This window comes from Dicentrarchus labrax, unplaced genomic scaffold (assembly GCF_905237075.1).
Source record: "Dicentrarchus labrax unplaced genomic scaffold, dlabrax2021, whole genome shotgun sequence".
Classification (NCBI taxonomy): domain Eukaryota; kingdom Metazoa; phylum Chordata; class Actinopteri; family Moronidae; genus Dicentrarchus; species Dicentrarchus labrax.
In genome coordinates, this window is record NW_026136718.1 from 15,342,216 (window position 1) to 15,357,854 (window position 15,639).

A 15,639-nucleotide genomic window follows, 5' to 3' on the forward strand; every position below is an offset into this window, starting at 1 on the left:
GGCTGGTGGAGATTTTGGGTGGGTGGGCTAACAAATGTATTACACTCATCAATACGTCACACAGCAGCAACAGCAGCGTCACATCAAGTTACAGCAACAGCATTGTATACTTTGTTATAGCAAGGGCTCTACGGCAACACTGGGGAGACATACCCAAAAGAATGACCTGGTGCTACTGCGCTGTGATTGGTCAAAGGTCAGCCTTTGGGCTGAATGAATTTAGCCCAAATGGGCAGCATATGAAGGGGGCGTGTCAGGATACCTGTCAGTCAAAAGTCAATGGAAGCTTACGCTACTGAGCTTGGGCTGAATGAATTTAGCCCATTCACAGGAAAAAACCCAAGATATATCATATATCCTGGATTTTTTCTGTCACTTTTTGGTGCTGTTGCTGCACTAGGTTCTATCAAAATTCAAAACAATATGTTCTAATGTTAATAATAGTTTTTCATCTTTACACTGTAAAAGATAGCGGGGGCTTAGCCCTGTTAGCCCATATATACCAGCCGTATATGTAAGTCCAGAAATATGGCAAAATTTAAAATTCTGATTGACTTCATTACTGACTTCAGTAAAAGAATAAGTTGAGATGATAGATAACAGCTCTCAATACTTGACAGTTAGTAGTTTGTGCTGTGGACATAGTTGGTGTTGAGTTTTGATACCCGGCCCTTCTAATAAACGTGCATCCAAGCAAAAAGCAAGATATTTCTCACCACGATCAGGTTGACTCAAACTCAGACAATCTTATCACCAAGTTCACCTCCTGTTGTGTCTGAACTGCTAAAATGTTTCGCTTTGTTATGTCTTCTTTAAAAACATCTGCACTCATAATTTGCTGCAGAACCAAAGACAGATAATTATGTGGTTTATGTTCTCGTTTGGGGGATGAATACCAAGTGACACCAAGTATGCCTCAAACCCTCCACCTCGTGACACAAATATTAGCTTAGTGACAATAAACTTGACCATTTGTCTGGTCAGGAAACCACTACTGTGTTTACAGAGGAGTAAATATTCTTCCCATTAGGAACAAACAAACTCATTACTTACGAGTCAGATGGCTGCAATATTTCCTTGTGTTTATGAGTCCATGGTTTCACAAGTTGATTGGTTAAAGCTCTTGGCGGTTAAATATTGTTCGTCTACTTTTCAATACAGAGTCGAGTTCCACTTTAATGTGATTTAAGGACAAGCTTTATTTTCTTTCCTTCCCTTCCTTAAAGAGTTTTACAAGGTTCAGCCGAAAACATATTTGTTTGAGATATAATAGACGTCACCAGAGAGACGATGTCTTTTGGCCCAAAGATCATCTTTATCATCCGGTTGTTTATGTCTGATGACATGGAAACTCACCTCTTCAACATCTCCTGCAGTAATGGATATGTTTGTGTTGGATTTTTTCCTCCTTCACTGGTCTTAAAACCATTATTGGCTGTATAAGGACACTGTTATCACGCTTGCAGATGTTTCAGCTGGAATGCGTTCAATGCAAAGTGGTGTGAGGCCATACAGCAGGTAACCAGTAATGATTTAATGCACATTTACAAGAAGGGTACTTCCATATTACAGCAGGCCAAATGGTCGTATAATGTTCAAGCTAAAAATGGCTGGAATGGTGTGGGCATACTGTTACAGGTGCGTTTTAGGAAGTCCAATTTGAGTAATACAGTAGAAAATATTGCACTTTCAGTCTTTTCTGGAGGGCATTTATAGTGTTCAAACCCTAGCTCCTTTCTCAAATCTGCACAGTTAGTCAGTCAGCGAAGTGGGTGTGAATGTCAGATTGTCAGTTTTGAAAAATTGTCTGACGTAGCATCCCCCAAATCCAACGTCAGAACGGTTTGGTTTTCATATGCTGTTCAACCATACGACAAGCACTTGGGTTGGAGCATACGGACCATATATACTGTCAATGATACTGACCCTTTTAGACCCGCACAAGGAGGTCTTGAAGGACACTCTCTTTAACCTTGAAATCCTCGCTGCATGTGGACTTTCTTGATTTATTGCAGCTGTTCTTGTGTCCACTGTTAACCTGAACACTAACCTCTGTCTACAGTTTCCTACCCTCTTGGGAACTGTAGAAACCTTTTGAAACAGCTTGTATCTCAGGTGACCTTGGGATATGTGCTTCTTGTCACAACATCATCTCTGTGTCTGTGGCGCCAGCCCAAGCCTATTTACATACCTGTGAATCCAGCAGGAGGCCCAGAGGAGAAAGGCATGCAAACTGTACGTTTGCCTTGGCACTACTCAATGCCCACATCAAGAGCACTTCTTTCAGAGTGGCAGGGCGGTCCAGAAGCTCTAACACAGGTTGCTCTTTAGTGAGGAGGGCAAACTGAGGGCTCAGTCTGAGTGGTAGTTATTCACCTTTACAGGTGCTCCTTTGAAATTCATGTGAGAGGAAAAATTTACTCATGCGGTACAAGATGTACACTTGTGAATGTGTTCAAAGATTTGCTTTTAATGGCAGAGTTTTAGTGTTGCTGAGATTTTAAATCTTGTAGAGTTTAATGTGAATTAAGTGAGAGGTGAGATTAAATATTTCTGTTGTGTACTGCTAGCTCATTAATGTTTTCTTGTGTCAGTATTTGGAGCAAATTGACTTGCAAGTTGAAAGCAATTGAACATGTTTGAAACAGAAGCTTTCCGAGAGTAGCATTGACACTGTGGTTTAATTTGAATACCTAATAGAACTTTTTTTGACATGAAATAATAGGGTAAACACAGGTGTTACGAACGATAGAAATTACATCTTTGTTGCATTTAGTCTAGCGGAGCCTTTACAGTGAGCCAGCATGCACAATATCAGCTCCCTGCTTCTGAATGGAACAAAACTTTAATTAGTATCATTGGTAACACCTGTGTTTACCCTACTATTTCATGTCAAGCTGGCCGCTGTGAAAAAGTTCTATTGTGTTACATTAATTCTATAAGAACCATGCAGTTTCCCAGTTTGGTCCGTTCTGTAAACACACACTTTTCCTGGCTAAAAAACTAAATATGTCAACCAAGATAGTTCTACACTATTCATACTGAAGTAGGTAAAGTAATAAATAAACATTAAGAAATATGTTTACTTGTTTCTCTACATGTCATATATGAAGGTACTACCACCAGCCAACTGGCCTCCTTTAAGTCCTTTTAATATCTGTGATTTTATTACACCATTTTGGACAGTGGACAAACGAATGAGGACAGAAAAAAAAAAATGTATATGAATTTGGCATCAATGTGATTAGATACCTTTAGTCAGGTGTTTGATTTATCCAAAAACAGACAAAACAAAAATTCTTGCTCTCTCTCCTGAACTCCTGTTCCTAAACATATATAGATTTAATTCATAAAGCCCACTCCCAAGGAGAGAGACACATAGGCTAAAGTTTTAGAAAACGACTTACTGTCTTAGTATCCTTTTTCTCCTCTGTGGCAGACGTAGGAGAAAGGAGTCATTTTGATTTACCCATGCACGGCTGTTTCCAGGCTGTATTGTTTTCCATTACACCATTCAGTATAATGGCAATCTCACTTTAAACCTGTGATTGATTGCTACTCTGTCACCCTGAGGGGGTGTTTTACCTTTCACTCTGCTTGGTTTGATATATGAGCATGTGTTTTCTTTTCAGAATCTCAGAGCTTGGACCCTTTTGGGACAGTTTGATAAAGTGCTCAGATTCCCAGAAATACTCCATGTTGATTTATTTGTCTTTATAAAGTAGTAGTGACCATCTTGTATGTGCAAGCTTGGGTGTTGTTAAATATGACTATAAATCCAATATCACCAAGGTGTAAGTCACTGTAACACACTGGTCTTTTTTCCCTTCTGACTTAACTATTCCAGATCATTCCTGAAGAGGATTTTATTTACTTATCAAATGTAAGGTTTTGGCCATAGGATATTTTAATAGTTTTCGGCCTAAAGCCTTTCCATGGCACCATAGTGCTATGTCTGTTAAAAATTTTAGCCGTGACTGTGAACCCTGTGATGAAAGAGGAAAAATACAGTGAGTCTCCCATGTTCAAGGCTTCCCCAAGTTTTGGGATGTGTAGTCTCAGGACAATAGATCTGGCAGTGGCTGACCACAGCTGTGTTTGTGCTGGGATGGTGTACTGGACTAATTCCCCCCTTCCTCCGGTTGACCCTCTGGGCTGAGCCAGGTTGTCCCCGTGGGGCTGAGGGCAGCTGGGGCCAGAGGAGGTGGAGGCAGGTGACTCAACTAGCCTCCCCCTCACCTCTTCCCTCCTTTGTACACCACACCAGCTGTGATTTTTGCTGTTTAGTCTCCTTGAATCTGGACAAAACATGTCAACAGATAGTTATCAAATCTAGTGAAGCCAAGTCAACAGAAGCGTCTTTAAGGAGGATGTTCTTTCTGAAATATCTTGGGGAGACTTTTTCAGGAATGTAGCAGCAGAGGACACACGATAGAGCCCGGTTGTGTGCTTGAGGTTGCGCCATCAGTTAGAGGAAAAATCCAGACCTCAGACACACTTACACTGATTTCATCAGTGTTTAATGCAGTCCAAGTTTTACTGTGTGCTCAAGTGTTGCAGTTGAGTTTTTGGTGTACTCGGGTTTCCTCAATGTGCAGTCTATTTTGACTTCTTTACATTTTCTGTAAGAACACCTGCCAGCAAGTTGATGCATTTACTTTTGGCCATGCATGTAAGTGCAGTTAGTTGTTCTGTACATTTTCTGTCATCAGTTTCTTGCTATATAATGAATTCAAGACCTCAAAACCCAACAACTACTGATGGTGTTTAATCCCCGTGAATTGAAGAAAAATGCCACCACAAAGCAACAAGGCAAGTATTTTATGTGAACCAGGAAGGATTTTTTTGTGCTTTTCACATCTGTACTTTGAATTTAATGCATAATTCGCAAAGATTTTTATTTTGTTAACATCCATTATCCTTAAGTCAACTTGAACTTTTTTCATCTAGACTCTGGCCGTATTAGAGTTATTCTTCAGTTGTTATATACAGCATTTCATAAAACCTCTCTTGCAGCACAAGTGAATGCACAAGAAGACCTAAAATGTGCCACTCACCTGCCCTAGCTCTCGTCCTCCCTTGGTTGATCAGTCAAGCTGTGTCTCCCAGTGGCTCCAGCCAGGTGATCTAACCAGGAATGCATTTGACGCCACCTCACTGTTTGGCCTTTCAGGGGTAACCAAGCATGTCCAGCTGGGCTTTTCTCTCCTGCCTCTTCAGCTACCACATGAAAGAGACCCGATTTTGTCTGACAGGGGAGTCATTCTTCGCAAAGAAGTGGGTTGTTTGTGGGGGAAAGAATTTCTGCTTCTATCAGAATATTTCCGTTTATGTTTTATGATGTATTGTGCAGACTTTGTGGAAATGTGTTTGCCTCCCTCTCCCATAGAAAACACAAAGTGCTTTGTTTTTGTATCTACAGGGGTCATTCTGCTCTTGAACTACATACAGTAATTCCTGAATCGTGGATACATGTGGGAAATCCCAAGCTTTAGCTTCCCATTTCACCCCATGAAAACAATAGAAAAAGTACAAGGGTTTTACAAATGTCTTTCCTGGCAAACACGAACCAGTGCTGAGTGGCAAAACAGAGGGGTCAGTGTGCTGAAAGGCTCTCTCAGCCAGTTATGTTTTTGGCAGCCAGGCGAGACTGACCTTCTCAACTGTCAGGAAAGAAACACTGGGATCTGCTTTACATTTGCACCTGTTGGAAACTCTGCGATAATGCAGCTGAGTTAATGTGGCTGCAAGAGATATCCAATCCTTCACATGAGAGCATGCTCGGTGTCCGACCTTGTGTACTTCACCTCTCTGGAACTGTTTTTTATTTTCTCAGCATGTCATCCTCCTCCTGTTTCCTGCCTGACTCCTCCTCATATCTCTACTTCTTACCCAGTTCAGTCACTGTCAAACACAACATAACTCTACTTTTTTATAGATCATTTCTTGATTTGTTAGTTAGCTGGTTGTGCTATTGGGAATTAATGGGAAAAGAGGGAAGAGCATCAAAGTTTTCAACTGGCTGTGTTGAGTTAAGGGACGTGTGCAGTCAACCAAACTCGTTGAGGGCTATTGTGTTAAGTGGTTGTGTGCCTGTAAGAATATAGCTGGGAGAAATCCATATTGAGGCTTAAGCATGATTAGGATCTTATCTGATAGGGACCAGACATGTTCTGATGGTTGAGTTCTTCCGAAATGATGAGTTTTAAAGCTATAGCTATCTTGCACCAGACATCTGGGACATCTTCCTCTCTGAACTGAGTTTTGTGTTTTTTTTTTTATTTTTGCTGAGAGCAGATCCACAACTGCTGTATGTTACCTTTGATGTTAAAGCATTTTAACTGATGTACTGGAATTAATAGTGTGAAGCGGTAGTCCTGGTGGGGAAGGGGAATATCCTCTTCTTTTCCCTATGTGTCATCATGTGCTTCCACCATGCAGCAGCTTTACTGAAGACATAATAAATAAGGAAACCTCAGAAAGATGTTACAGTCAGAGGTGATGGCCACTTGGGGGATACGTACATTTAATGTGGTAGTTTGGTTAGTTAGATTATGAACTTTTTAAAAAATATATCTTATAACAATAAGAGGATTTTCAGCTTTTCTCAGTTCATTCAACTGAATATGTTTGGGTTTTAGACATTTGAAGACGCTACAGTTGGCTCTGGTAAACTGATATTGCGTACTATTTTATAGACTGAACAAATAATCGATTCATTTAGAAAACAGTTGGCATCCTCCTCCTCTATGGTTTTCATTTATGCAAACTAAAAACTTACTTACAAGGAATTGTCATGCATAGCGTCAACCAGTATTAACACTGAGCTTCTGTCTTTCATCAATTTTATCTGTAAGTCACTCACACAGGACATGGTCTGCACTGTATCAGTATCTTTCATTAACATACACTTCCCTAGCACTCAGTGTTTCTCTTATCCAGTCTGCAGCAACAGTAAACCGTTCCTTTTCTTTTAGTTTATGTTTCTTAGGAAGAGGATAAGATGCCTGTGATGATTATTTCATGGTAATGCTCCCAACATCCATTAAGTTCATATGCTGTGAGTGCGCAGACCACATCTATCATATTAGCTATAATAATGACAGCTCTCTCTAATGACAGGATGTGGACGGGAACACTGCATCTCCCTGTAAATCTGCTCATTCCTTCTTTGGTCTGATGAACCAAATTCATAAATATTACTTATTTCAAGTGGATTCCAAATAATTTGCCAAGAATCTTTTTTTAGGGAAGGCTTGAATGCGCCCTTGTATTTTGGCGAGAAGTATGTTTTTATTTTCCTGCAGGAGCAGCTTCAGAAGAACGTCTAAAGACTGTCTGTCTGTTTTTCCTTATCTTCCTATCTTCAACTTATACAGATTCAGAGTAACATATGAACTTTGTCATTTTTTTGGCAATTCTCCATAATGCAGACCTGTCCATCTGTTCCTTTTTAAACTGTGAGAATCTATTTCCACATATTGTAATGTTTGAGATTGATGTAATAGGTACACAAATGTTCTTATGTTGGGATTGTGTTGGAAAAACAACTTGCATTAACAAAGTCCCTAATTTGACCTGTTATGATTTTAATGAACTTCATCAATCACACAGGTGGATTTGGTTTCTGTTATTATTATTTTAATAATATGTCTCATTCCTTGTATGTTTCTCTCTTTAGTTGAAGCAGCCTGACAAGGCAGCAGCAGCGGCTCACACCTACTTCCAGGCCAACCCTGAACATGTGGAGATGGGTCAGAACCTGGAGCAGTACAAAGACCTGCAGGGCGTTAAGGAGGACCACTTTGTGGACAGAGAAGCCCGACCTCACCAGGTAAGCCAGGAAATCTTAATATTCAAGTTTGAATACAGACACAGTTTTGATTATTTCTCTTTTTAGTTTGTTTTGTCTTTTTCCTTTTCCTCTTTTCATACCTCTTACCTATTGATGCCTGAGCCTGTTTCAGACAGTCAGTGTGACCTGTTGCCCTATCTTCACCTTTTTCCTGAAGGGAAAAGTGAATCTGTTGTCGCTGTATGAAGAGGACTTTGTGTTAATGGCCCTTGCAGTTTAATGACTGGAAACTCATTTGGGCCTTTTAGTGCTGGTTGCGGTGAAGCCCTGAATGCCAAAGAGCCTTTGGATCCTTTGTGGGTTGATTTATTTTCAGTTTTTCACCCTTTCTAACACCCTCTCTTTTTTCCTTCTCTGCCTATCCATTCTCTCTTCTTCTACAAACTTGTAGAAGTTCCTATGGGACCCTCTGGGAGAAGCTACTTAATCTGTTATTCATACCAATTGTACTCAACTAAACTTTAAATATGGCTGGTAATTCATTGTTTCTCTGATACATCATTTTACTCGTGACTTACTCTGTTAGTGTAAATGTATACACTTTACTTTTAAAGCAATGTGTTTTCACCTATTTTTTTACTTTAAACTTGGTAAATGTCTTTAATCTGTGTTTGTTTTTTCTGTGTTTCTTGTTTGCAACCTTCCAGTCTAAAGAACATTTTCTTTTGACCATAAATTAATGTGTGTTATTTAAATGGTATTCAAAAAGAATTGGCCGTGGGAGTCCTTTCTGGCAACTGTTATGGCTAATCCACCCACCTCCCCTTCTGTTTATTCCAAACAAATGATCGTTGCTTCTGCAGGCAACAGGATCCGCACCAGAGGGCTTGTAAAAACTTTTATGAACTGGCTGCAGGTTTACTTACAGTTGTGTTTTTTAACTGTAAAAGTGATAGCAATGTTTGCTAATATAACAATGCCAAAGATGAACATTTTAATATACCAATAAATCATAAAGACCTCTGCTAAATACCAAAGGTCATAAATACTCATCGCATTGTTCGTCTCTCTCATGATCCTCTGTTTCTCCTCCATCACAGCACTCCTTTACTGCAGCGGTGAGGTTGTACGACAAAGGCGACTACGAAAGAGCCATCGCTCTGTTCGAGGAGGCTCTGGTGGAGTACTATAAAGCAGACGTGGAGTGTCGGGCCCTGTGTCAATGGCCGCAGAGGTTTGAGGGCTATGACTACCTCCGCTACCGATACAGCCTCCATGAAGTCATATCAGGTAAGAGCCAACGTCCGAGCAGGTTTACTTGAACAGAAAACAGTTGTTGACATGCAACTATCCTGCATTTATCTGCAAGTAGAACAAAATATGTCCCTGAGTTGCATATATAGTGTAAATAATTCTAAGTGTTTGAAGTGCGGCATTGGTAAGAGCCATGGTAATAAAAAAGCAATGATTATTATAATAAAATCCCAGTATGAGCATGGACTTCTTGTGGATTTTGGATGTGATTTGTTGGTGTAATCGGCTGTATACATTCTTTACAAATAGCAGATAAATAATTACACTGTAGTTTTTTAGTTAGAACCAGGACTTTAGTGTTTAGGTTGTGTCTTAAATTGTTTATACCCTCTCTGTGTTTAAAATCCACAACAACATGCTGATGATGGTATGACGGCGGCGCTAATGTTAAAAACCTGTGCAAAATGAACAGTATGAAATTGGTGCAGCTGAGTGTTAAAATATGTTTTTATTTTTTATATTTGGCATTTTATTGTAGCATAATAACATATTTTGATATTTTATTGCTAGTATGAGTTGATGCCTACTTTAACCACCCTGTGCATGCTGGAATGCATTAAAATTTTGATCGGATGTTTAGATTGTCTGCCTTCTGAGAAACCCTGCCTTGTTTTGTTTTGTTATAAATACTACTTTGTGTTAACTCTGACAGTGGTTTCATAAATCCTGCCTAGAGTTGATTCTGAAAAGTCTCAGAGGCCCATTATAGTCTTAGATGAAAGGAATGAGACTGTTTATTTGGCGTGTGGAGCATTTGATCAACTTATCGTGACTGTTCCACCAACGCATCTGCCTTTGGTGCATGGCCCTGAGCCCGAGCTGGGCTCTGTTGTGCTGAGAGAGCCTGGGGAGGCTTAGACAAGGCCAAACAACACCCTTCATGCTCAGTAGGTGATCAAATCTCCCTGGCAGCGGCTTGGCACTGGATGGAAGTTGGCGCTAGGGTTAGATGAGTGATGATAGCCATGTAGGAACTGTAGGTTCCCGGAGTTATATCCATAACCATACTGTTGGCCATGGAAACACATTTAAAACCCATGTGAACACTGTCTCACAGAGTGATACAGCACATCAAGTTCTTATAATGGAAACACACAAACATAAAGATGGAAGTTGGGTCTTTATTCTATTTAAGAGGCAGCATGGTGGACTAGTGGTTCAGATACATGACATATATTGTAATCGTAACATCCCTGGTTCGAATCTTTTCATTCCCCACCCCCCACTCTCTTTTCATTTCTTGTCATCTCTCTACTGTCAACTTTTTAAAAGTTAAAAATACAAAAAAAGAAACATAGACGGTTGGTTACAGTCAAGCTTCAAATTATTTGATCAATATTTGTTTTATATCCATCGCCAAGCTTTTCCTGGCACCCCACATGTTGAAATACAGAGATTTATATGTCGGTGCATTGGCTTGAATTTCTTGGAGGGAAAAGGGTGTAAATAATGTCCAACTGCAAAGGCTTCAGAGGAAATTCGTAGGTACAAATCGGAGCCGGGCGCATACAGTGCAATCTGTGGTCAAAACAAACATGTTCAGAACACAAGCCAGGGACAAGGACATCAGGAGCCCTTATACAGATTTTACCCCACAGTCATCCATGAGCTTTCCATTGTTGCATGGTTTACCACAGTGCTGGGGTCTCGGATTATTAAATTAGCTGGAAAACTGCATGCAGAAAAGAATGGAGCAGCTCTTTTGAATTCACCACACGTTATAAAATTTAGGGTTTACAGTTTTACTTAGCAAAGTAATCTGATCATTGATATTACTTTAATATGTCAGACTACGTTAAGGACCCTTGGGGTCCACTAAACCCTACTTATGAGGCCATTAGGATGTGTTGAGCCACAACGTGGAAAACTTATGGCACTTACCAGAGCCTACTGATGTAATGGACTACACAAATCAATTTATAAGTAACAAGCTTGCACTGCATGTTTTAGCAAACTCTCTACACTAGATACGAGAGGAAACTTATCTCTCAACTAAATCTAAATCTCTTATAATACAAAACAATCATATAATGCAAAAATTACAAGAAATAACTGAAAGGTGGATCGGCCTGAGTTAGTGCAGATGTACTAAATTACATTTTCTGCTGCTTTAAACAGAAAGCTGGGCTGTGTTCAGTTGGGATTTGGTAGACATGCTCTATTGCCATCTCCGACAGTGCCTGAACCGAGGCCCAGGAGTCAATTCCACTGACTCACTACAAGACCGCCCTCTGTCTCCTCTTCTTCTTCTGTCTCTCTTTAACTTCACTTGACCATGTTCCTTTACTGCACTACTGTACTTGGAAGCTTTCTCTTGGCATTTCTTCTTAAAGGAACATTCTGGTATTTTTACGTTTGTACTTATTTATTACACATGTTTCAAATGATATTGTTGTGTGGAATAGTTCCAGTAGAAAATGTGGATTGTTTCAGTCCAGTTTGGTGCTCTCAGATTCTGGGTCAGAGGTTTCCTTACCTAAGTGTTGGCTGCTAAACAGTTGACTGCTTTAGTTAGATTGTTCTGGCACTATGGCTTGTTAATGCAAGCCTGTTGGGCAGGTGAATTCATGTTTCAGGTTTCAGAGCTTCCTACTTGCACAACCTGGTAAAATTTTCTAAACAGTCCATGTTTTCAGTTACAGCGTTTACTAAGACAGTAATGTAAATCTGAGCAAAGTAAAAAACTATTGGCTTACTGTTTTATTTATTTTGAGTAACATGCATGTTAATACCCTAATATGATTAATCCAAACATATTTGTCCATACTAAGGGGAAAATGCCTCTCTCTTTGTGCCAAACAAAGCAGTTCAACAACAGAGGTCACTATAAGATAGTCACAGCACAGCAGCCACTGGCATTCATCAAACTGGCAGTTACAGAGAGGAGTAGCAGCTTTATTTCATCACCAACCATTACTCATTCATTTTAACTAGCTTCACAAATAAGCTCATATTTTATCTACTGTATTTTATTTTGTTTACAACATGCTGTGCAACTAATATGACTCTAAGGGGCCCCTAACAGTCTGGCTGCAAAGAATCAGGCATGTTTGATGTGGAGGGATGCGTGTATCCACAGCAAAACTCTTGCACCAGATCATAATTACGCGATTATACTGTTACACATATACACAAACTTTGGTCAGCGGTGCCTTTGTTGACACGAGTCGGGCCTTTCTCTCTGGAAATTGAGGCGGGTTTTGTGCAGTAGCCGCAGTTTAATTGCTGACAAGTGTGCTTTGTCTCAAATATGTATGGCCCGGTTGCATAAACACAGTAACGACGGCTAATTAGTTTTGGCCGGGCTTTGTTTGCCTTACAATCAGGGGATTATTTTCCATAGCACCACTATGGTAGAGCCTGTGATTATGATGTGTATTTATGTTAAGATGTATGTATGTAGTTTTTGAGAGTAATATAATCTGTTATGTGAGTTTAATAAAAGAGAGAGGATTTCTTGGAATTACTTCCTCGTGCAGTGGTTTAATTTTCAGAAAAGAAGCAGAAAGAAAATATCTTTTTGACCCAGAAACTGTGCCCCTCTAGTATTACAGGGTTCTGACCCAACACATTTCAGCTCTCTGTTCCTCTGAGACTCTTGAAGAGACTGAAACAGACCACAACTCTGCTGTTGGAGGGTGAGGAAAGTAGTGTTGCAGCTGCTTAAGAGTGACCTCACTGTACATTCACGCTCACAACACACACAACAGAATGCTATCATCCACTCTTCTGGCTCGACATAAGGAAACAATATGTAGCACCCTGTGAAATCTTCCCTGAAGGATCAACAAACAACGGGACTAATCACCACCTGAGGAACAACAAAGACATGAGAGCACTGTACTGTTGAAAAGGGTACAAGATTTATTTGATCCGGTTCACAGCAGCAGGGAACGACATCATGTTGGACTGGTTGTATTTGATTTGATACAGCTCATCAAGTGGAATTCATTCCAGTGTTGTTGTTTTTTTCCCTCCCACAAAAAGTTCAAATTCTCCACCAAAACTGGACAACCGGGAGCAAGATACATTTACCACCACTGATGCACTTTAAGAGCAATTTTCAACATCTGTTTTATACGTAGTTGTTAATATTTTTAGTGTTCGGACACATGTGCTGTCATGTTCAGTTAGGATCTATATAGTAAACGTTAGACTAATAAAACTTAATCAGCCAATGTAGCTTTGATCTAGAACTAGTGTTATCCAGCATCTGTTTTCACATTTGAGTCTCCAGACATATCATATGCCTTGATGCCAAACACGTCCGTCTATATTGTAATGAGTCTGTGTCTGTGGGTTTCCATTAGTCTGCCTGAAATTCTAACAAGTAATTCATTATTTTCAGCTGTGTGTAAATCTTGAGTGGTCCTTTAACCCTGAGCTGATCTCACACTGATGATCTCAGCAAAGTTAATTGCTGGGAGCATGACATCATTCTGCAACAGTGACCATATTGCATCGGTGCGTTACATTTCCAGCAGACCACACAGAGATTATAACTGAGTCAATGGGTGCAGCAGTACAGTTATTTATCAAACTGTAACTGTAGTAGTCACTCTGCAAGAGGAGTTGGTGGCCACTGTTTGTTAGAAAATTATTTACTGGTTTGAACTATGTTTGGTTGACCAAACAATTGTTTTACTTACAATTAATCAGTATAAAATGTTCTCTGTCTTCTCTGTGCACAAGTAGACAGGAAGAGAAATCCCTCCTCTGTGGCTCTACCTGAGGTTCCTTCCCTTTTCCCTCTTTTTTTCTTATTCTTCTCTTGTCTGAATCAAGAAGATAATAAGAATAAAGGCAAAATTTGGGGCTATATAAGTAAAATTGATTTCACATGAAGTAGCTATTAAGTAACTTTTGCGAAATGATTGTGCAATTTTTTTATTATTTCTAAGAACATATGATGAAATGTTTTATTAAGCAGTATGATTTTTATTACAAAATAAAAAATGTTTTTGAACATGTTCCTTTGCAGTTTTGAAATACTGAGTAGTGAAGCCTTTTTTTAATTAACACACTATGTTTTGAGCTTCATAACCTTTTGGAGTGATATAATATGTGGATTTTAAGGCTGTGTAAATCAGCCTTTATTCCAGGATTAACAGACTCTCCTCTCCTTGGTTATATCGCTGATGGGAACACTATCCAACCCCCCTAAACCGATGCTCAACTTGTGCCAAAGAAGAAGCCAAATGCCAGCTTTACAAAGTGGTTATTATCTCAAAGTTATGTTGATGATCTGAATTTTTTTTTCCGTTGCAGATCACTTCACTCAGGTGCTGCACTGTGAACATGAGTGCGTTCGAGACCTTGCCACCCGGCCAGGCCGCCTCTCACCCATGGAGAACTACCTTCCTCTGCACTACGACTACCTTCAGTTTGCCTACTTCCAGGGTAAGTTGTTCACTGTGCAGCACAGGGAACAAAACTCTACCCAAACATGACTGACTGTGCTTGGTGTAATTATAAACAAAGAAGATGGATACACCCATGGTTTCATACACCCAAACACACACACACATACATGCATGTACAAGAACTTGTGGTGACCACAAAGAGCAGCAGACACGGTCGAGTCAGTCAACTGTTAACCGCGCCCTGTTTGGAGGTTCACATTGTTTCACAACATTATCTGGCGTGTGTTTGTCTGTGAAACCTTTATATGGGTGTATCCAGTCTGATGTCGGGGCTCTAGGTGTGTTTGTCTCTGTGTGTGTATGTGAATGCATAGCCTCAAGTCTTCTGTAGTGAAAGATGAAGATTAAGTAGTGAAAACCTCTTCTAGACAAGGGTGTTGGCAGAACAACGAAGCCTAGTTGGGAAAGACAGTGTGTTGAGTGGTTGTGAGATCACCAGATTATGCTTAATGACCCATAAGCATGTGGCTCTAATAAAGCAAAGTGGATCATTGGATCTGTACAAACACACTGAGAGCAGGCTTTGATTCCTAACAGCCGCTGATGGGGGTGTGTGTGTGTGTGTGTGTGTGTGTGTGTGTGTGTGTGTGTGTGTGTGTGTGTGTGTGTGTGTGTGTGTGTGTGTGTGTGTGTGTGTGTGTGTGTGTGTGTGTGTGTGTGTGTGTGTGTGTGTGTGTGTGTGTGTGTGTGTGTGTGTGTGTGGCCTCAAAACCTGAGTTTATAAAAAAAGTCAGTGATTCTGACTGTATTATAAAGGTGGAAATGGCTCACAAGTTAGTGTGTATCACTTCTTATGAAATGACTCATCTACTTCTGTTTGTTTTTAAAGTTATATTCATGACTTTTTTCATGATATCAAACCTAATTTAGAACATTATCAATGGCTGGTAAAAGGCATTCTGCCTCTGTATGTACAGTAGTACTAGAGAAGTCATTGTTACTGACAGTCCTCCTTTTCCACGAGGGATTGAAATTGTGTACCCAAACTGTGGATGTCCTTTTTAAATGTCCTTTATTAAAACGAGATTCCATGAATCCTCTGCCCACGGTTTGTTTGTGTGGGCTGTAAACAAGTATATCGGTTACTCTTCTACTGTTGCTTCTCCC

General features: G+C 40.0%; 1 protein-coding gene across 1 annotated transcript in view; it reads left to right on the plus strand.

Annotated features, from left to right (window-relative positions):
- p3h2 (prolyl 3-hydroxylase 2) overlaps positions 1-15,639 on the plus strand; it is a 58,271-nt gene that overhangs the window by 32,351 nt on the left and 10,281 nt on the right. The window contains exons 2-4 of the mRNA XM_051377635.1: positions 7,682-7,834; positions 8,896-9,085; positions 14,378-14,509. Of these exons, the coding sequence (XP_051233595.1) occupies positions 7,682-7,834; positions 8,896-9,085; positions 14,378-14,509 (475 nt within the window). The remainder of the gene's footprint in view (positions 1-7,681; positions 7,835-8,895; positions 9,086-14,377; positions 14,510-15,639) is intronic.